This window comes from Homalodisca vitripennis, chromosome 1 (genome assembly GCF_021130785.1).
Source record: "Homalodisca vitripennis isolate AUS2020 chromosome 1, UT_GWSS_2.1, whole genome shotgun sequence".
Classification (NCBI taxonomy): Eukaryota; Metazoa; Arthropoda; class Insecta; order Hemiptera; family Cicadellidae; genus Homalodisca; species Homalodisca vitripennis.
The window spans coordinates 58,996,700-59,018,944 of NC_060207.1; the positions used below are offsets into that span (position 1 = coordinate 58,996,700).

At 32.3% G+C, this 22,245-nt stretch overlaps 1 protein-coding gene across 20 annotated transcripts in view; it reads right to left on the reverse strand.

The window, feature by feature from the left end:
* The window catches only part of LOC124362392 (LIM domain and actin-binding protein 1), a 165,282-nt gene that overhangs the window by 41,035 nt on the left and 102,002 nt on the right, over positions 1–22,245 (reverse strand). For 19 of the 20 annotated variants that reach the window (XM_046816850.1, XM_046816999.1, XM_046816990.1 and 16 more), the window contains 5 exons: positions 21,519–21,590; positions 15,064–15,220; positions 11,280–11,374; positions 8,041–8,213; positions 6,949–7,168 (listed from right to left, as the gene is read on the reverse strand). In XM_046816850.1, the coding sequence (XP_046672806.1) occupies positions 6,949–7,168; positions 8,041–8,213; positions 11,280–11,374; positions 15,064–15,220; positions 21,519–21,590 (717 nt within the window). The remainder of the gene's footprint in view (positions 1–6,948; positions 7,169–8,040; positions 8,214–11,279; positions 11,375–15,063; positions 15,221–21,518; positions 21,591–22,245) is intronic. The other variant, XM_046816868.1, reaches the window with a different exon arrangement.

Below are 22,245 nucleotides of genomic sequence, written 5' to 3' on the forward strand. Positions count from 1 at the left end.
CACTTAAGAACTAAAGTAAAAGTATATGTGTATTTTTGTTAAACATTGGTTTTAATCAATTTTTTACTATATTGATGGATTGTAAAAAGACTCAATTTCAAATTATACAAGTTTATTCTATTCTAGACTTATAACTGCAAGGACATTTATAACACAAAAACAAATTTGTGTAACAAGACAAAGTTTTAAGGTGAACAGAACTACAGTAATGGTTTTCAACGAACCAATTTTCGTTACTTCTAATGAAGCATTAGCCTCCTATCGGCTAGATTTGAAAATCTGTCAAACTAACAGATCTAGTTTTTATCTTTCATGTATTCCCAGACGTCAATTCTTGCTCAATAGACATCAGGGCAAGCCCACTTAAGCGGTCTTCTGTCATGGTGCTTCGAAGAAATGTCTTTAGCCTTCGTAGTGTAGAAAACGATCTTTCTGCGCTTGCTGTTGTGATAGGCCACGAAAGTGATTATTTCTAGTAGCTGCCAAACATCTGGTGCACTGGCTTGAAGATCATTCTCAATAAAAAAATCAGCCAACTCTTGGAACGTTATTCTTGTGGTTGCTTTGTCTGTTTTGACAAAATTGTTCTTTGCATAACAGTGAAAAAACTTAAGATGTACAGAGAAAACTTAAAGACAAGTTATAAAACTTTTGGATTGCCATAACAGCGTTGTTGTCAATTTCGGTCCAATTAAATAGTAACTGGGCAATGCAGTTGATTTTATCATAATCGTTCTTGGAAAAACGAGATTTGCAGGTTTACAATTACTGTGTCTAAAGCAGCAAAGTAAATGCCAGTCTTGAACATCTCTGTTTCAGGTTCAGGTTCAGGTGATTGATGAAATGCAGCATCTGAAGAGCTACTACTAGCTTCAAGTTTTTTTCGGAATCTTCCGTTTGCGTGGTAGTGGAAGGCCTTTCAACTGACAAAACCTTTCATACCATATTTGTTACACTGTATTCTTCTGACTCATTCCACATCTGAATAAAGCCATCATCATTTCTGTCCAGTTTTAAACAGTCAATGACTGATTCAACTTTTGCAAAAACCTTAGAAATGTCAAGAGATTCACTCTGGCAGTTCTTTGGAGAGTATATCAGTCTGACTCAAAACGCTGTGCAATAGTTTTAAACTGAATACAAATTCAAATGTGCTGATTTGTTTGGCTAGACCATCAGCTTCGGCTGCAATTTTACGATTTGATACATCGTTTGCAATAACTTCCAAAGTTTCGTACACTTCAGGGAGCTTGCTCTAGAATTACATGGATTGCTTTGTGTCGAACTGTCCATCTAGTTCGAGACAAGCTCACCAGTCTTTTTCATTTTTGTTTCTTCCGCTTTTGCTTACATATTGATTCAAATATTGAAAACCTGTTTAGCTGATGCATTAATTAAGTTATACAGGTGATTTACTATGGATAAGCAATTCCGAAGCTGTCTTATTTCTTCACAAAATCTCTGAACAGCCAGATCAAGCAAGTGGGCATGGCCAGTGTGTGTACAAAGCTTTAGGCTTCTTCTTCTTGGAACCTTGAGGCAACACCTTTGAATTTGCCGCTCAATGTTACTAGCTCCATCATATGCCTGGCCGTGCATTTTTATTTAAGCTTATACCCAACTGCTGCAGATACTGTTTAATAGTGTGATGTAAAATTTTCACCAGTAGTGTCTGTACACATCAACGAAGCCCAAAAAAAACCTTTCATTGATTTTAATGTGTCCATCTATTTTAGTAATGTATCGAATGCAAATGCAAAGCTGTTCACGGGTTGAAATATCCGTAGTTTCATCACAAATAATTGAGTAGGCCAAAGCTCACTCACCTCTTGGACAATTTGTTGAAGCATTTCACTTTTTATGCAATCTATTATCTCATTTTGTACCTGGGCACTTTTGTATGAATGGACTGGGGATTTCATTAATGTTTGGATTCCTTCCTCCATTTGAGTAGATCTCAGTTGTAGCAGTTCTATAAAGTTCCCCCTGTTAAATGAAGCAGTACTCTCATCATGTCGTCCTCTTAAGGCATGATTCTGTTTTCCAAGGAATAGGATGTTTTCAATTATGAATTTTAAATACCTCCCTATTCATCTCAACCATTTTAGTATGTGCCGAGGACAACGAATCTGCTACCGTGCTTCCTGCTTTTCTATTACTCATTGAGAAACTGTTTTAGATTTTTGATGCATTTCACTATTCTCATGTTTCCTGAATTTTTCCAAAGCTTTCTTCCAATTGTTCATGCCCAGTTTAGTGAATGACTCCTCCCCGCGGGACCAGACTTATGTTGACAAAATAGTCGCATGGGTAACAAAATGCAGCGTCTTTAATGGGGCTATATTCGACCCAATTAAATTCACTGTACCAGGATTCTTTGAACTGCCTCGATTTGGATTGAATCTTGCTTACCTTAAAACAATCAAACAGGCTGAAATGCTCCTTTTGCAATATCTGCACTTTGTACTCCCAATGAAGGATCTCTATTTTCGCCCTGGAATGTAGCATCACGAATCTGGGCGTAAACAAGATGGCGATTTCATCACCAACGCTACCTCCAGTGCTACTTCCGCTAAATGTCTATCTTCATTTACACTTTCACTTGAATTTCCAAGTTTTTTAAAGAATGTTAGTACAGAGGGACTGTTTCTTAGACATGATAACAAACGAACATCCGCAAAAATTACACAAACAATAGCAGCTCAGCTAGTAACAATAAGCTTATTGAACGAATAAAAACGTGGCGACCACCTACACAACACAACACACGCGCACTGAGCTGGTTATGATATCCCTCCGCCAGGCGTCGTCAATGCTCGGAGGCCCTCGGCCGGCATCGGCTGGGCTCGGGTGCATTCGATCGGCTGCTCCAGCTCGGGCGCAACCGGCCAGAGTCGGCTCACCGGCACTTGTAAATTTTAGTTGTAACACGCGCATACTTTACACACACAGAAATCAAATTAGATGCATACAGAAAAATAGACTAACGGGGATCTATATTAGTTTATTCATTCGTAACTTTTAGTGTATACATATACGTAATTTAAAGATAATTTATATTATTTTTTTCTTTTTTTGCATAATGTTGGGAGGGGCACGTGCCCCCCCGTGCCCCCCCGGCCCGACGCCACTGCTGGTGAGGCAATTGACAGAGTTAAGCCTAACCTAAAAAAATTCAAACGTAGGTCAAACAAAATTTTGGTTGGCACGGGTGAAACAAATCTCATTCAGGGAACAAAAATGGCTTGGTTTCACCTTGGAAAGGTAAAAAGTGGAACTTCTGAAGAGGAGGTAAGGAATTTCATAAAAACAAGCTTCCCAAGTACAGGTTTCCTTGTGGAAAAAATGGAGTGTAAGGGAGTGAATGAAAGCTTCAAGATTGGAGTGGATTTTACAATGAAGGATAAAGTCGCAGACAATTCACTCTGGCCCAAAAATATAACGTTAAAACGTTTTTTTGTTCAAGAGGAGAGAAACACCACCACAAAGGTAGGACAAACCCAATTTTACCAAGCTAAGACGAATGACCTTAAAATAGTATTTATCAATATTAGGTCAGTTTTTAATAAGGTTGAAGCACTGGAATCATTCTTGGATAACGAAGTACCAGATTTTATTTGCTTAGCGGAAACATGGTTAAATAAGGATAAAAATAAATACTTTAAGATAAATAATTATTGTAAAATAGCTGAGAAATATAGAGGGAATACTATTGGTGGCGGTGTTGCAATATATGCTCAAATAGGTAGCCTAAACAAGCTTAAAGTCAGCCCCTTAAATAAGTTGCAGACTTTATCAGTGGAAAACGTGTTTGAATGTTGTGGCCTCCTCATATCCTGTAATGGTAATAGGCCTAGATTTGAATTTATTTTAATAGTTTTATATAGACCTCCCAGTAGAGATAACTTTTGTGAATTTATTGAACTTTTGGAAGATTCTCTAAGCATGATAAAAAATACTTATTGTGATCTGCCGCTGGTATTATGTGGTGACGTTAACATTGACAATTTAAAAGAAACTTGGGCCAAAGAATGTTTTTACGATGTCTTAGAGTCATACAACCTTCATGTAACACTTAGAACATCTACAAGAGTTACGGAGAAGACTAACAGTCAACTAGATTATTTCATAACTGATTTACAATCAAACTCATACTGTACTGTAACTTTACCACCGTTGTTATCAGATCATAGTTTTTTATCCTTCAAAATAAACATAGGTACAAATAATATTATAAAGAGGAGAATCGAAAAAAGGAAAATAAATAAATCAAACTTTGCACTGTTTGAATATTTACTGACGACCCAGAATTGGCTGGTAAACCTAGACCATATTGATCAACAACAAAACGTAGATAAATTGTTTGATGAGTTTTATTCAACTTTCTTGTACATATTTGATATTTGTTTTCCTAAGATGATTTTTAGTATTAAGGACGAGTCACATGTTAACTGGGTCAATGAAGAAGTTATTATATTCCAGACAAATCTAAAGGATCTGTATTGGCACACTAGAGATAATCCTAGTCACATTGTTAAGTTACAATACGCAAGAGCTAAAAGCCAACATGCCAACTTACTATGTTAAGTTAAAAACAATTTTACAGGTCAAAGATAAGCAATGCAAAAAATATTTGCAAAGAGTCTTGGGACATCGTTAATCACTTAACATGTGATGAAAATGTAAATAGTTTTAATATTTATTTAAAGGATAAGGACGAGCTCATTTCTCACCCAAGCAATGTAGCAAATGTTTTTAACAATTATTTTGTAAGTGAAATTTTAAAACTAACCGGACCAACGGTGCAAGCTGATGTGAATCAAAATACAGACCACCAACATGACTCATCTGATGAATTTATCTTGTGGCCTACAGATGAGGAAGAAGTTAAGGAAACTATACTTAAAGTTAGTTCGAAGCGTGGTGCTGGTGTGGATGAAATTCCAAGATATTATTGCAAAGCCACTCACTATTATCATTAATAAGTCTTTTGAGGATGGATACTTCCCAAATGAAATTAAAACCTCCAAGGTTGTGCCTATACACAAGTGCAATGAAAGAGATCCAAGTTAAGCAATATAGGCCAGTAGCTGTTCAAAGTGTATTCTCTAAAATAATTGAGATCATCTTTCTGAAAAGATTAATCCCTTACTTGGAGAAAAATCAAATTTTGAACAACCACCAGTATGGTTTCAGGAAATGTAGGTCCACAACAGATGCAATATTGGATTTGTTAATTGATTTATATGAGAATCTTGATTTAGAGTGAACAGTTGTGTATATTTTATGATATGACAAAGGCTTTTGATCTACTATCACATGATGTACTTCTCAAGAAGCTGTTAGCTATTGGGATAAGAGGCAGGCCATTGAAGTGGATCCATAGCTACTTGAAGGACAGAAAAATGGTGGTAACTGTATGATATTCAGGAACAGATGGTCTAACTCGACACTACCGTTCAGAGGTTTCTCCCCCTATTAACACAGGTGTTCCTCAAGGTTCAAATTTGGGCCCCGTACTGTTTCTGCTCTATGTGAATGATTTACCACAATTAATAACAGAAGGTAAGGTCTGCCTATTTGCTGATGATGTTTGTCACTGTTTTGAAGACCTGAACAAGGATTTACTAAGATGCAGAGCACAGGAAGGTCTTAATGAAATGAGCAAATGGTGTCAGGAAAATAAGCTACTGCTAAATAAAGGCAAAACTAAGGCTCTAATGTTTTACAACAGGAAAAAACCAGATAGTGCCCCTTTACTACGGCTTGAGGGAGCGAGCATAGCAGTAGATGAAAGCGTGAAATATCTTGGCTTAACCATAAGCAGTGACCTAAGGTGGCAACAACACATAGAATCCATATCAGCGAGGCTTACTGCAGTATGTTACATGGTGCGAAGGCTCCAGTCAATTATGGACGAGGATGTGCTTTTGAAGGTGTACTTTGGATGCTTTCACAGTATCATCAGCTATGGAATTATCTTCTGGGGAAATAGTTCAATGGCGCAACTATTTTTTGATCCAGAAACGCATCATAAGGACTATCTGCAAAGTACCCTATCTAGCTCACTGTAGGGCACTCTTTGTATAGTTAAAGGTGCTAACAACATTGCCAGCCATCTATATTCTTGAATCCGCAATAATGGTAAGGAGGAAGCCTGAAATATTTATAAAAAATGACCAAGTACATCAATATGCTACAAGACAAAAGAAGAACGTTTATGTCAGCCAAGTAACATCCAGCCTAGCAAGAAGTGGCCCAAGATTCATGTTTGGGAAAATATATAATAGAATCCCAGCTGAAATTAAAGTAATTGAAGATATTTCAAAATTCAAGACAGCCTTGAAGGAATACTTAATCCAAAGACCCTATTACTCAGTAGAGGAATATTTTACTGAATAATAGACACTACATGACATGATGACCATGGCGCAATTGCGTTACCAGTGGGAGATTAACAAGAAAAGTATTTAAACTACTTATATTTACACTTTAAAACATTAGTTCAAATTAGATATATTCAAATGACTGCTGTTACATTTCTAAATCAATACTATGTTTTAAGTTATGTGTAAACAGGTCTTATCCTCATCATTGAATAGAAGGACTTACCTATATATCTATGTATTTATAGCATGCATATGACATTTGAGACACAACACTATTTACAACAGTACATATAAATAGTTTCTTACTCAAGAGATTTCCAAAAGAGAAGCTATTGTACTCATTGACATAGCTTTTAACTTTACAAATATATAAAAAGAGAAGGAAAATATAAAAAAAGGAAAATATTTTATAATCAAGAATGTATTTTTACCCCTTCTTCGTGATTGTACTATAAAATCCATTCCGTGTTGTCTAAATACCAAACATTAATACCTTGTAACAATAACTTAATATGAATCTTTATAGACTATATTAATTTATTATCTTGAACTACGTCACCTGCTTCAAACACGCTCATGTCTTCAACATCCTTGTTCTTGCCTTTCTTCTCCTCATCTTCCTCAGACTCTGAGTGGACAACCTCACCTCGCTCAAACCTCTCCTTGAGGAGCCTTGCCTTCTCGCTCTGTACAATATCCTGATCCTTCTTGCTGCTCACCTTACCCTCACTCTCGGCCACAGCCTGTTCGTACATCTCCTTCATCTTGCACTGTTTTCCCTGTAACACAGCCAATTTACTAACATCAACTCCTGTGCTGTACAAAATTGTGTTCTTCTAGATTTAGATGTTGGAAATCAGGGGCAATTAATTTCCTGAGAATTGTTTGAGTAAATCTAAAAGCAATTGTTTTCTAGCTGACTAAAATTATACAAAGCCCAACAAGTTAATTCCACACAAGTGCTTAAGCGACTGTTTTGAATATACAATCTCTTAAAAAGATATTCTTTGGGAAATTTATTTAGCATAAATGTTTATGAACTGTAATTAAAATAAGCAATGGAGAAAGAGTAGCATATTATTTTCCATTAGTATGACTAAAAACATTGAAAATGGAAAGGTATGAGAATATTGAACATTATTCTACACACAAAAAAAGGCTCTCGAATATTATAAAACATACACGGCCAACTTTGTAATAACTAGATTAATTAAGGGAACAATGAACTCATCAGGGTCAAGTCAAAACTCAAAACTTTTACAATTTAGACTATCATAACTTTGACATTACTGTATTAAATTGTACCTAACACATTAATGGAGTGCAAAGATAAGCGTTTGGCAGACTTATTACACAAAATAAGTTGGGTTTGTGTCTTCTGAACAGGTTCCATAAAACGTAGAAATAATATTGATATAAAATTGTTCCCAGGTAACCAAGTAATCATCAGTTGACCAAGTAGTTAAAATTAAATACAAACATACACAATATCACCAGACCAAGACAAATAAAACAGAAAGTATCAAGTTAAATCAGTGTTACTTTATGTATTCATTTCTATACTCTAACAACAATAAAGATAACATTATTACATGCATGCGTAATAACATTATTACATCTCAAATTTAACCACTGGATGATTCTGAAGTACCTGGAAGAGTCGTGACCTGATTTGGCTGATCTCTTTCTTCTGTTCCGCCCTAAGTTCCTCCCTGGTCTTCGCCGCTCCCGACGATTCCCACGTCCTCTTCACATCCTCCATCTTGTTAAAACTCACTGGTCGTTCGGGCAACTTGGAACTCTTCACCACTGATCCATCCTCACCTAAAATAAAATTTAAATGATGTCAAAAAGTGTATAATTTTTAATTGTATCTACAAGTCTCAGTTGGAAAGTGTTCAAATAAAAGTTCTGATAAACTAGTGAGAGTACTACAACGTAAGAGTGTATTGAAGTAAAATACCGTCACCAACTTTTAACATTGACTCCAATCTATTATATTTACTTTTTACTATAATATGGATAAAAGTGTCATTTGTTAAAATCTCATACGATTGTACACAGTTTGTTTACAAATGTTTTTATTCAGCTATTTTCTTGTTTCCATCATGGTTACTTATAAGACCAATGTAAAAATACTAACTGACACTCAGCCAAATCCCACGGAGTGACATACACCATAACTGAACTCAGTGTTCCTCATATAAAAATGAAACTTCATATATAATTTGAAGTCTATAGGTCAGTTTGTTTTCAAGATATAGTCTGGACAGACAGACAAAGATGAAATTTTCCCAGCCCCCCAAGTAATAGGTTTCGCTAAGGCTCAGTCAAGAACTGTTAACCCTAAAACTCTTAATCAGAAAACTGCCAACATGGCAAAACCATTTTGGACTTCATTCACTACATCCTAATAAAATTATAAATACAAAAGTGCTTTTGTTTGTTTGTTTTGTTTTCACGCATTAACTATTCAACCCATTGTACTGAAATTTTAAATGGAGATTCTTAAGGTCCCTGGGATGAATATAGGCCTTTTATTAGTTAAAAAATCCTTCTGAGCTACTGGTCTCTAAAGCAGTTAAAAATCCCATCTTGTCTCTAGTTGCAAAATAATAATTGAAAGAGCCTGTTAAATATAATGAACGTTTCTGTGTTCTGTGTTGAAAGCATTGTGTTATGAAAGCATGATCATATATTTAATTAATTTACCTAATTTATCAACTATTTTCAATTTGTTTATATTTATAGAGTGAAAACATAAAAAAAGTAACAAGACTTCTTATTTCAATATTGTGACAACAAGGTTAACCAATTAATTTATTATAGATTTTTCTTAATGAAGTAAATTGTGTATGTGTATATATCAAGTACTGAATTTGGTTTTTTTAGACATTGTGGGACGGCATATGTACAGTAGCTAAAGGAACAAAAAAAGGAGGGATTGGACATTAGCATTATTCAATAAACCATTCAGTCTGTGACTAAAACTGTAAAAAATAAGCGAGTGGAGTAAGCCTGTGATTATAGCAAATAGAGGCACAAATCAATTCACAAAACGCCACATTCCATTTTCTATGACAGAAAATCGTCAAGGGGTTATCGAATTCATCAGTTAGTAGACTGGACCAAAGAAATAATACGATATAACGAACACGGATTGCACAGCAAGATGTACTTTGCTGCATTGTGTGTCATCTTTACATGTGGATGACAACTGTCATAATGTAAGTATTATTGGTGTTGAATTTTAAATAACAATATCTATATATTTTAGAAAACTACTATTTTGAATCGAACCTCATTGCAACATTATGTAAGTCTATATACATATTATTTCTTGGGCAAAAATCTAATTTTATAATAACAATAAAATAAGAATTACTCGCAATTTTGCTTAACCTCAGGTCCTATTAATCATGAACACTGAAAATGGCTACCTGATCACTAATTCTAATGATATATGACTAATTCCATTTAAAAAATATCATATCGTATTCTATTGCAAGTGCTTTCTTTAATATAGCTTTGAACTTCGACTTTGGAGTAAACTGCTAAATTGGTCTAAAATAGTTCAAGTGATACTGAAAAATTGTGGGACCTATTCAGTCAAATACATGGAATTTTGCATAGAAATCACGGGTGAAGCCGTAGGTATGCGCTAGCTTGTTATTAATAAACTAGGTAGGCATGCAAAGACTAAGCAATCATATGATTTTCCTGAGTTTGTTTAAAAATTTATTATTTCCTGATTGCCATCATGGTTACTCATGAGACTGATGTTCACTACGCTCAACCAAATCCCATTGAGTGACATCCACTATCACAGAACTCAATGTTGTCTATATAGAAATGAAGCTTCATGCAAAAAAAAGTCTATAAGTCAGTTTGTTCGTGCGGATACAGAGACATGACAGAAATTCAAATCTTTCCATCTCCTCAATTGATACGATTCACTAACACTCAGCCAACAAGTGATGCCTTAACTCCATAGCATTATACAACGTAGTAATCATGAGCTTCCACAGTTTATGATTCTGGTAAACAGCGGAATTACTGCTTACTACAAATAATTGAGTAAAATATAAACACACTATTAATTATACTTTTGATATAAAAATTTAAAAAAATAAAATCTAGGAAGTTCCAAAATAAAATAATAATTAAATATTATCTATTTTAGTAACTTATATAAACTAAAAACACATCTTTGTTGAAAAACAAAAATATATTTTACAGCCGAAAATTACACAAAAAGTACCAAATTTAGCAGGTAATTATCTGTATTCTAATTAATTAAATCACCAATTCTAAAGTATGCAGAAATTATCGGAACTGAAATTTTTATGGTAGAAATAATAATTGAATAGAATAAATAACAAAACATGTGGAATTAAAAAATGTTGAGGATTTTGAATTTTGGCAGTTTAAGAGATGGTAATCTTAAGTTCTACAAGTTATTTTGCTTTTTCTATAACACTCCGTAAAAAGACAAAATACGTTCATTTGTGTTCTATACATGAAAATGAAAGCTTGGAATCTCTTTTTTTGATTTATTAAGTTTTGAACCTATCCTAGAATTAAAATATGAAATCGTTAGTAAAATGCAAGTTATCACATTTTTCTTAATTAAATAACAAGTGCCGTCCCTCACATATGGTTAGAATAATCATTTAACTTATTATTACCACTTTAGGGTTAAATACTGGAATAATTGAAGACACAAGAACAATTATTCAGATTGCTTCCAATTGGTTTACTATTATACATAATAGCTAGTGAGATGTTACATAACCCTTTCTCTGCAACATTTGATGGTAGGAGAAAACCACCATCTGATAAAAAAGTAGTGCTACTGATTAACAACCTGGACAGAGTTCTCATATTTACCCTCAGCTTCTTCTTCAGAACTGGAGGATTCTTCATAGCCAATGCCATTCAGTGTCTCATCTGGCACACCAACGTCCATTCCCTTCTTCTGGAACCTATAACATGTCATTTCATCTCATATCTTGCTCTAAATTAACACTACATAGAGTGGTTAATTATGGTTAACAGATGATTGATTATATGTAAAAAAAGATCATATGGTAATATGTTATTATATAATGAAACTTAAATTGCTATATATTCTTTTAAATCATAAAATATGAACTATTAGAGTATATTATTACAATTACAGACTTCTTAGCTTCCCACAGATTGTATGGTTAAAATATAAAATTTTACAGAAAACTCTACAGTTATATTATTATTATTTTAATCTATACATTCAATAAAAATATGATTATATACATTTATAATAATGGTTATTTCATAGCAATTTAAAAAAATTCTAATATAGAAATATTTTATTTTTATTTAAAAACAAATAAATTTTATAAAATATACAGTCAATATATGATTAAATTTCTGTGACTACTAAGCGAGATTTATTTTCTCTTCAAATTCAAAATGTCCTTAACCCTTTGGATGCCAACGTACCGGTATTACGGCCGTCGGCTACTCAACTGAAAATCGCCAACGGCCCGCCGTAATATAGGTACGTCACGTTTTTCACCTGTAAATTTTCTTATAGTTCATCTTATTGCCCGCGAAATTTTGACTAATCGATAGTCGATTAGTTGCTTTGCAACCACAAAAGTAGTTAATTCGTTTATGGACTGTTTGTTTTGGTCGTATTTGAGCTTCGCAGCTGTTGAATTGTTTGGTCGAGATTGAGGTTACGTTCGTGTTTCTATGCGTTGTTTACGTTTGTAACTCTCTCATTACTTTTGTTTGTTAGGGCATTTTTACTATGCCCCTTTTATTAGATTCATTGGTACTTTGGGATTATACAGACCACACCTAGACATGAATCGTTATTTGACATTTAGCTTCAACTGATTAATAGATTAGCGTAGAACAATATTTTCGTCGATATAAAACAGGAATTGTCCTTATCGCAAACCCCTCCCCATCCTCAGGACAGTTGACATTTAGCTTCTACTGATTACTAGATTAGCGTTTATAGAACAATATTTCGTCAGTATAAAACAGGAATTGTCTTATCGCAAACCCCTCCCCATCCTCAGACAGAGGTCAAAGTCGAGCGGTGCAGTAGATAACGTGATTGCAGAGTCTCGCCGCCCGTGCTCGCTTTGTTGTACTTTCGTATTTACCCCTACATTTCTCCAAACTCAAAAATTCAAACAAAAAACAAACATTACCAAACAAAAACTAAACTCTTTATTGAAAAAAAACACACAAAAACTTGTCATTATTCTTGATCAAACTCCGCCACCCAAAATGCGAGTGCCTCCGGCCGAAGGTGCTTCCGAAGCTCGCTGCTGATGTAAACGAAAGAAAAATATCCCTCGAGATAGTATATATCAGTAAAATATAATTCTAGAGGGGCTGATCAGAAATATAAATTGAATTGTAATGGAAAGGCAATTATGTACCGTGCAAAAAACTTAAATAATATGTGATGCCGCGCGGCCTGCCGTAATCGAGATTCTCGAGAAAGATAATGATAACAGCGACCACAATACCGATCACAATACCTGGAAATGCTTGTTGATTGATGGAATGTTAGTTCTGTTACTCAAATACATCGTTTTATAATGTTCTAAGTTCATTGAAAAAAGTTTAAGCGAATCTGACCTCATTAACAATTGATAATCTTTGTAAGTTTGTAATTTTGTAATTAAAAAGTTGTTTTTTTTTTTCGTTCTACAATGTTTGTTTATAATATATCTATAAATTTATACTTTTGTGTTTTTCATAGTGGTGTGGTTGGTATAATCCCAAAGTAACCGATTTGTAATAGTGTCAAATATTGATTTGTGAATATAGTGTAACATTACATACAACGTCCATGCAAATTACAAAAAACTGTTGCCCGTGTCACATTTAGTGAAAAAAATCATAACTGGACTTCTATATAAGGTAGACTTTTGAAATTTTGTAATTAGGTTAAGGGGTTAGTTATAGTTTTACTAGGATATAACAGGAAATCAGCATACATTTTCTTTTAAAAACCACTTATTTGTGCTAAAAAAAAATGTTTTTTGGAAATTTTTAATTTTTTTTTCTTAATTTTTAATTTTTGTATAAGTTTAAATTATATTTATGCAACTAAAATTTTACCAACAGAACAAGGGCATTTCATAAGCAAAATAATTGGTAAAAAATCATCAATATCTGTTAAAAAATAAAAAAGTTATGATACATTTAGTGAAAGCTTGCAAAAACTGCTGTAAATGCCCTTGGCGTTTCTGGGTAGTACTTTTGGAAAATGGGCTGGCATCCAAAGGGTTAATTTGTACGCATGTGATTTCATGAATGTGTTTTTATATCAAAATAAGAAAATGTTCCTACAAAGTTATATTCTTTTTACTTCATTCAGCATCTACGAGTCAGTTTACCTTTAACTTTAACACGAATTACTCAAACAGTTAAATTTACAGCATTGTTTGTCTGCTAAAGAGATATGGCGGAAAACAAAAACTATATTTCAATATTGTATGTTCAAAATAGAAGCCATAAAAACTGTTACATATTTTTGTAATATTGTCATAAATACAACAAAATGTTAAGAAATATACATAATTTACTATAAATATGATAATATTTTTATACTATATATTTTAAGATTAGTAAAATTGAAAATTAAGAAAGAAAATGCATTTTACTATTTAGATAGATTCAGATTCTATGTACATTTTCTAAAAATGTGTTATACTAGAGCAGTAAATATGAATTTTCTCAGTTATTTCATGAATTTAACATAAGAAGAAATTACTAAACGTGTTACCTTTTGGACAAATTCTCTGAGTATTTTGGTATTTTGTATTTATAATCTTTTTTACAAAATGCAATATAAAAAATGTTAATCATAATTTTTTAAGAATCTAAAACTGTAAGTATATATAAATAAATATAATATTTGTTTTCATGTAAAACAGGCTCATCAAACTACATAGTACTGCGGCGAGTGCCACTAAAGATTTGAATTTGACGTGTAATCTATCAGTAGCCGCGAACATGATAGCCAGCTGCGCCGACCTTTAGGTAATAGCTTTAACAATGGGAGCTTCCTACTATCTGCAGTTCTACTGGACAGGTTTTGGTAGGATTATTCCTGCCTAGGATAGCAAGCGGTTAGCAGAGGTTTTGTCGGAGTCGTTGTGCGGCTATAGTGTAGAGTAGGTCGGGTAGAAGTGTATGTAGATCGTCTAGGCTTAAGTGTTATAGTTAGGGAACTTTCGGAACCATATCTAAATTATTAGTTTATCATTTCCTCATCAAAGCTGGTTAGGTTTGGATAGGGAAATCTAATGGTGGATCTACGGGAGATAATGTCCTCTGGAAAGGTGCCCCTTCCGGTCACAACGACACGAGGTCGCAGTACAACTCTGGGATTCTGTTTAGGTAATCCTTGAATTGAACTTAGTATATTTGGTTTGAACAAAGCTTGGAGAATTAAGTAAAAACTATATAAAACTAAAAACAATGTCTTCTTAATATCTATCCTGCTTGACCTCATAAGTGAGAATGTTACTAAACAGAATAAGTAAGCGAGACTGTACTGTATGAGATGGACATACTCAGTTAACGCCAAACACTCACTCTTTCAAACAATACAGATGGATACTAAAAACCAATAATCAGAACTGTGAGGATTACTCACTTTGCCAGCTTGCTGAGGATGCTAGGCGATCGCTTAACATTGACAGTGCTTGGTGATCTTTCCACCTCAGCCTCACTTGTCTTTTCGAACACCTGGTACCTAGATTTCACGTTAAGAGAACTAAGCTCTTCCAGTCCTAGGTCTGCCTTGTCACTTGCTGCAAACAATATATACAGATTACACACTGTCCTGACAGTTTGAATAAACAGTAGAATTTGACATTTAGAGAACTGACCTCATCCAAAACCATCTCTGCTTTAACATTTGCTGCAAACAATATATACAGGTTACACATTGTTCTGATGTTAACTTTCTGCAGACATTACAAGAACTCATTTGACTTTAAAAACATCTGTTACCATTAACCTGTTTTGTGTAGGAAACATTTGTTAGTGTTTGAAATGCATGCCCCAACCCAGGCCCCTGTGGCAATAAGTTAAATGATAACCATTCAACCAAAAGAGCAACATACAGACAGCATCTTGGTGATCATAAAAATATAATTCTTAAAATGTAACAAGCAAATTATTAAAATTTGGAATGTATTATAGATTTGAAGTTTTAAGTGGAATTAAATCCAAACAAACTTTGGCCTGCAGTATTCTTAACCCTTTAAGGAGTATGGACGTCATATGACGACTTCTTTTGATAGGCTACAATGAGTAATGGATGAAATCCAAAAAAGTACCAAAAGGAGTAAAAAATTTAAATCTTGAAAATCTCTTAAAAAATGTTTATTTTCATTTTAAAGCTTAATAAAAAAGGACTACGTGTTCTACAAGTCAATATTTCAGTACTTTTCAAAATCAAATGTCTTATTTCCTCACTACGGCAGAATCAATCAATATTACCTGCCATTTGGACAACAGTAACAAACTAGATAGTTGCTCAACAAATACGTCACTCTCACATATATAATGTGGCCACAGTATGCAGTATACAAGGAATAGATAGTATAATATGGCGGCATATTCTGACAGCAAAGTGATACGTGTGCGACGCGACCTTGAGTCAGGGGCTATATTACCGATAGATCAAACCACTTTACAGACAAATCTACTTAAAGGCAATCAGTAATAGCAATGCATTTACGATAATACAAAAATACAGAGGCTAAACGTCATATGACGTCCGTACTCCTTTGGGCCACTATAAGAGTATGCGTCATATGACGTCCTTACTCATTATGTAGAGTTTACACGCACTCCTTAAAGGGTTAATTAAACAACTTGGCTAAAAATATCTCATGGTTTTGTAGCTTATAACCCTGTGTATGTTTGTTGAATATGTACTTCATTTTCATCAATTATTATGATAATTCATTAATTAATTAATCACTGTATTCTGTTATTATAAAATTTTTAACAAAATTTGGAAAATGAAAGACTTTTAATTTAATTAATGTTTACAGTGTACATCCATAACAAATCTGCAAAACTTTTAAATAAAATAAGTGAATAAATTTACTTTTTCCAAAACATATATAAAAATTGTTCAATACAGATGTAAAGCGATAGTAAAAATAAAATAGAATGAACAATAATTTATATGGCACTCTAACATTATAACCTAATTATATATGTGGAATTAAACCCATTCTGTCAGCACAAGGTGGATAAACATAATTCATGTACCAAACGTGTGCTATAAGATCTAGCTGTCTCACACTAACCACAATATAGAAATAAGAAATATAAGGGAGAATAGCTACACCTTTTAATAAGATATTTAATTTAATAGTTGATTAAACTATTTCCCTTGATATAACTAGCTTTGTTTCAAATAAAAAATTTCAATGCAAAACTCTCTTTCACAAATATATTGTTTAATTTATAATACTAAAACCGTTAATGGCTCTCATTAATAATACTTTTTTAAATGTTTCTGTGGATAGTAAAAAATCTTCACTAAATATATTCAAATTTAATTTCATATTCAAAACCACTATGTATTCAGTATACACAAAAGTATACATGAATTTTAAATTAGTTCTTAATAAATTTAAAAAAGAACAAGGCGGATTAAGAAACATAAAAATCAATTAATTATTAGAATTAATGGTTATTACGTACTGGTATCTTGTAATACCTAAACAATTACAATAATCCCGACATTTTAAAAATTGCATCTGAACCATTAACAATTTTGTAAACTTGTTTACAACAAAACAAAAAATATGAAAGTAATTATATAAAACCAATTAAACAAATGACATCCCCAAATCCTAAGATTTTGTAAATACCTTTTCTTCTAAAGCCCAAAGAAGTATGGAACTTGGCAGTTTTCATGTTGATAATTGAGATAATGTTGATTACGATAGTAGAGACACAAAAATGTAACAGAACACTTGTGGCTGGACATTAAATTAGTAAAACTAACACAAGGAAAGATGATGAACTACTGGCAGGCTCCATGGGCGACTGCGGTTGTAGCTGCAGTGGCAGAACACTTAGCAACTGGAGCCTACCAAGGTTAGTGTGAGCAGCCAACCATGCCAGTACATGTAGTAATTGTCCTCACACCCGCGGGAACATTGTCCTCTCTCTTTCTCTCTCCCTCTCTCTCTCACACACACACACACACACATCTATATTAACACAATTCAATGATTTCCTTTCTCACGAGGTCATGATATAGTTTTCCTTTTTTCCAAGAATAAAGAGTTTATTAACCCTGCAACCTATATGATTTTTACATTACATAGTCTCATGGGCCATCAAATGTATTTTCATTGTTTGTTTTCTCTATTAATCATGTTGAAAAATTAGATCACTATCTTATTTTGATTCAATCCAATATTTATAGTTATGACAATAGAAATTATACTTCTGTTATAAAAATTAACAATAAAAATGTTTAATACTCTTAATATACAATTTTTTTAATATTTGACTTACTATTTTTCCAGAATACATAAATCCCAAATTTAAGTTATAAATCTTATATCAGATAGTGAGGTATTATATCCTTTCAGCTCGATGAAATATGTGCCCTATCCCCAAAAACCTTTATGTATAGTTTATCAGTGATTTAATGTTAAATATAAAATCTGTCAGAATTGTCTCATATATAATGTAAGCAATACAACAATGACTATAAAGTAATGTCCTATTTGAGTAAAGTGTATTTTTCAGTGCTTGGTTATGATTTGAAAATTAAGTTAATTAGTCAAAGTAAAAAATCAAGTGAATGATAAAATGATCTAGATTAAGGTTTAATGTGGATTAGTAGTATAGCTACTACAATAGTAACTCCAATTAGGAAGACATATTATTTCAGGTGTTATCACTTGGTGTATAGGAGTCATTAGTGTTACCTGAAAAGAGATCCATGTCCCCAATAGAGGTGTTGTGTAACTGTGGGATTAAGTAGCCCAACCAACACTGGTGTGTGTATGTGTGTGATGGTGGGGGAGAGGGATTTCTTAAGTCATCAAAACACTGACATGATGAACAAACAAATTCTTTGCTGATCTCATCAAATACTGCCTAGGTCTAACAAAAAGATTCAATACCTAGTCTATATTATGTTTCAAATGTATGAACCGCGTTATTAACTTAAAAGAGTAAATTACTTATTTTTTACTAAGTTTTTCTAGTTGTACATTATCTTCAAATAAGTTTCTATACATTGACTTTGACTTAGATAAATATACTATATTATAATGCCTATTTATTATTGTACTGTTATATTTAACATTGCCTATTAATATGTTACCGCAAGTGAATTAATTTGTATGATTTATTTGTGTATATGACACTAATTTTATAATGAGCTCATAATTATATTTTAATTTTGAGTTATTTATTCTGTTGATGTTCATATACTTTTAATTATCCATTTATATATGCTTAAATGTTTTTAAATTTATTTGTGAAATTACCAAAAAATATATTTTTATTTGTGTTATATGTAGTAGGACATAAACAACTAAAGGAGAAAAGCGTAGTAGTTATGCCATAAACATTTCAACAAGCAAGTCTTCATCCCAAAATCTCCAAAAACAAGCTTAAAAGCAATGCTCTCAAGCTAAACAAGGAATTACCACAATTTTAGTGGAAAATATAAGCTATAATTTCTGTACTCAATTTGTTATGTTCAAAACATAACAAATATATATATATATATATATATATATATATATATATATATATATAATATATATATATATATATATATAATAAAACAGTGTTTTAATAACTTTTCATAGTTTATAATTTATTTAACAACCAAAAAGACCTAGTTTGATATTTTAAATTTATGGGTAGTAAATATCCAAAAACTGAACATGTAATAGAAGATTACCTATTTTAGATGAAATGTAACAAAAATGTATTCTCTATTTTAATTCGTCAATTAGGAGCTAATTTGAATTGTATATAAGTAAAAACCTAATTATTCTTGAAATCGACAGAGGAATTTTCCTTAAGAATAAAATTTATGATAGTCAGCTGCACTAAATTTGGTAAGGATTGAAATTACAGGGAAAAATTTGTCATAAGAATATTTTTAATTAGCTTTTCACACATTTATGACTATTATAGTCATAAATAATACAAGTGGTTCTTGGTTACCATTTGTCACAGAAGATTGTACACTTACAATGATTTTATGAAAATAAATATTGTTGTAATTATTGACAATAATATACTCACTATTAACACAAATCAGCCACTATGTACCGATATTAGTTGTTTTTCTATATTAAATGTTCTAATACTCATATCACTCCCAATTTCTGAACACAATAAGTTCTGTAAAGGCAGTTTGCTCACATTCACAAAGTGGATCACACAGTTGTTTTTATTCTATGGATCAGAGTTTCTTGTTACTTATTTACAAGTAGTCATTGAATGTTATCGTGTTGTTGTGAACATGTATTTTGGTGGACTATTACAGTTTATTACGTCAATGGATCGTAACTTCCACAATCGCTCTAGTGATATATGAGAACTTTTATTTTTTTAGTAACATTTACTTTGTACTATTATAGACTAAAAGTGAATTTATTAGGAAAAATTTGTTACAAGGCTGAATAATCAATAGTGAATATTAATGTTTTACTTTTTTGCAAGTTGCGATTTTGACCATTTATACTTATGTTTTTCTGTTATTTTGCCATAATGTGTAAAAACTATAAACTTTTACTCTTTCTGGTTTTACTTCAAATTAAATGATCTATCTTTTGTACATTTTGTTTTTTTTGTATCACCGATCATAACTTTTGTACAAATCAAAAAAAATTGGATTAACTTTTATTAATGTTTGTAAGCATGTGGTGACTAAATTTAAAATACATAAACACTTATTATTTATAATTAAAATTCCTTGAATATTCCTAAATAAAATAGTAAATAATACAATATAATTATTTTATATTATAAATATGGTAATAAAATAAATACAAGGTAAAGCCCACAGTACAAAATATTCTGCCACTAAGTGGAATTTGACTGCCTAATCCAGAGTTAAGAAAGTGTGACTCCTGATCAGTGTATTATATTGTCTAACACCAGTACATCACCACACTTAGTGTCGGATGAGTACATCATAAACAAAGACCTACTACCCAGCATAACTTTACCTTTCACTATAAACCATCAAAAACACAAAACCCTTACAATACATAACATATGACTAGCTTTGGCCTATTCATTTATACTGAAAACATAATAAAAACTATAACAATATATACAGTGAACATTGCTGTAATTTCATTTCAGAAACTCTTGAGTTCCACTAATACAAAGCATACTGTAAATAAAATACAAGTAAAGAAATTTTAATTTACATAAAATTACCATACACTAGTAAAAGAAACTAAACCAACTGCCATTAAGGTTTCTGTATACCATCCCAGAAACAAAAATAAAACAGCTGTTGGTTGTCAATGTATTAGAAGCAGAACAAAATACACAACAATTTGATAGCAAAGGAGGAAACTAGTTATTTACTTGAAATAATCTTCAAAGAATATAATTTTTTTAATACTGCAGATTCAGTAACCTGTTTTTTCTATATAAATCAATTATGAGTTAAATCAAAAAACGCCATTAAGGAATTAAGATTCAATACTAACACTTAATATAAATGATTATATAACAAAATGTAAAGGAATTTAAAGTGTGCATCTATATGGATACACTTCCATCAAATTAATTTACATTTAAGTATTTGTTATGCATAAGTTGGTCTTTACAAGTATAAACATTATTAACTATAAATAACAACCACATGCTATAACAAAAATACTTATTAAAAAGCAGATTATTAGGAAGTACTGTTAAATAAACATTACAACTCATTATATATAAAAATGTAAAACAAGTCATGCTGGCACTGTCAACGTAAGATTTAATGTGTGAGAGATGTTATGAACCACACATCAATACAAGATGTTAATGTTAAAGTGAGATGAGGCGGGATGGTATGACAAGCCACACACTACACTGTACCTCGGACCACTTCCGGAGGCAACTCGATTGGTTGGTTCTCTCGGATTATCATCTCTGGCTTCCTTCGTCTCACTGCCATGTCAACTCAGATTAGTACGAAAGAATGTTACAGGACGTGAAATTTAGAATCAAATGTAGCTATGATTCTTTTAGTAATGGTTTTATTATTGTCAGGTAAAAACGACATTTTTCAATTTTATTCAACATTTCAATGAATATTTACTAAATAAATAATTTTTTTGTTAACCATTATTTGAACAGGTTAATTCTTACATCAAGAATACTGAAGATTTTATTGACACAATACAAAATATTAATATTGATTACGTGATATTGTCAGCTACGACATTACTAATGTGCCTGTCCCTGAAGCTTTATGTTTTATTAAAAGTCTACTTACCCTAATGATAACAGCTTCATTATAAGAACAACTTTATCCATTAACTGTGTGATGGAACTACTTACTATATAAGTTAGCCAAAACTACTTTCCGATAAAAGTTAAATTTTACAATCAAGTGTCAGGTTTAACTGTGAGTGGTGTTCTCAGCTCGATAATTAGTGGACCACATATTTATGGACCACTTTGAAGACATTGCCTTTAAAATTTGGAGTAATAAACATAACATCTGGTTAAGGCATGTTGATGATGTCTTTGGTGTATGGGAAAATTAAATGAACATTCAAATGAATTTTTAAAACATCTATGCAGTTAGACTATCAATAAA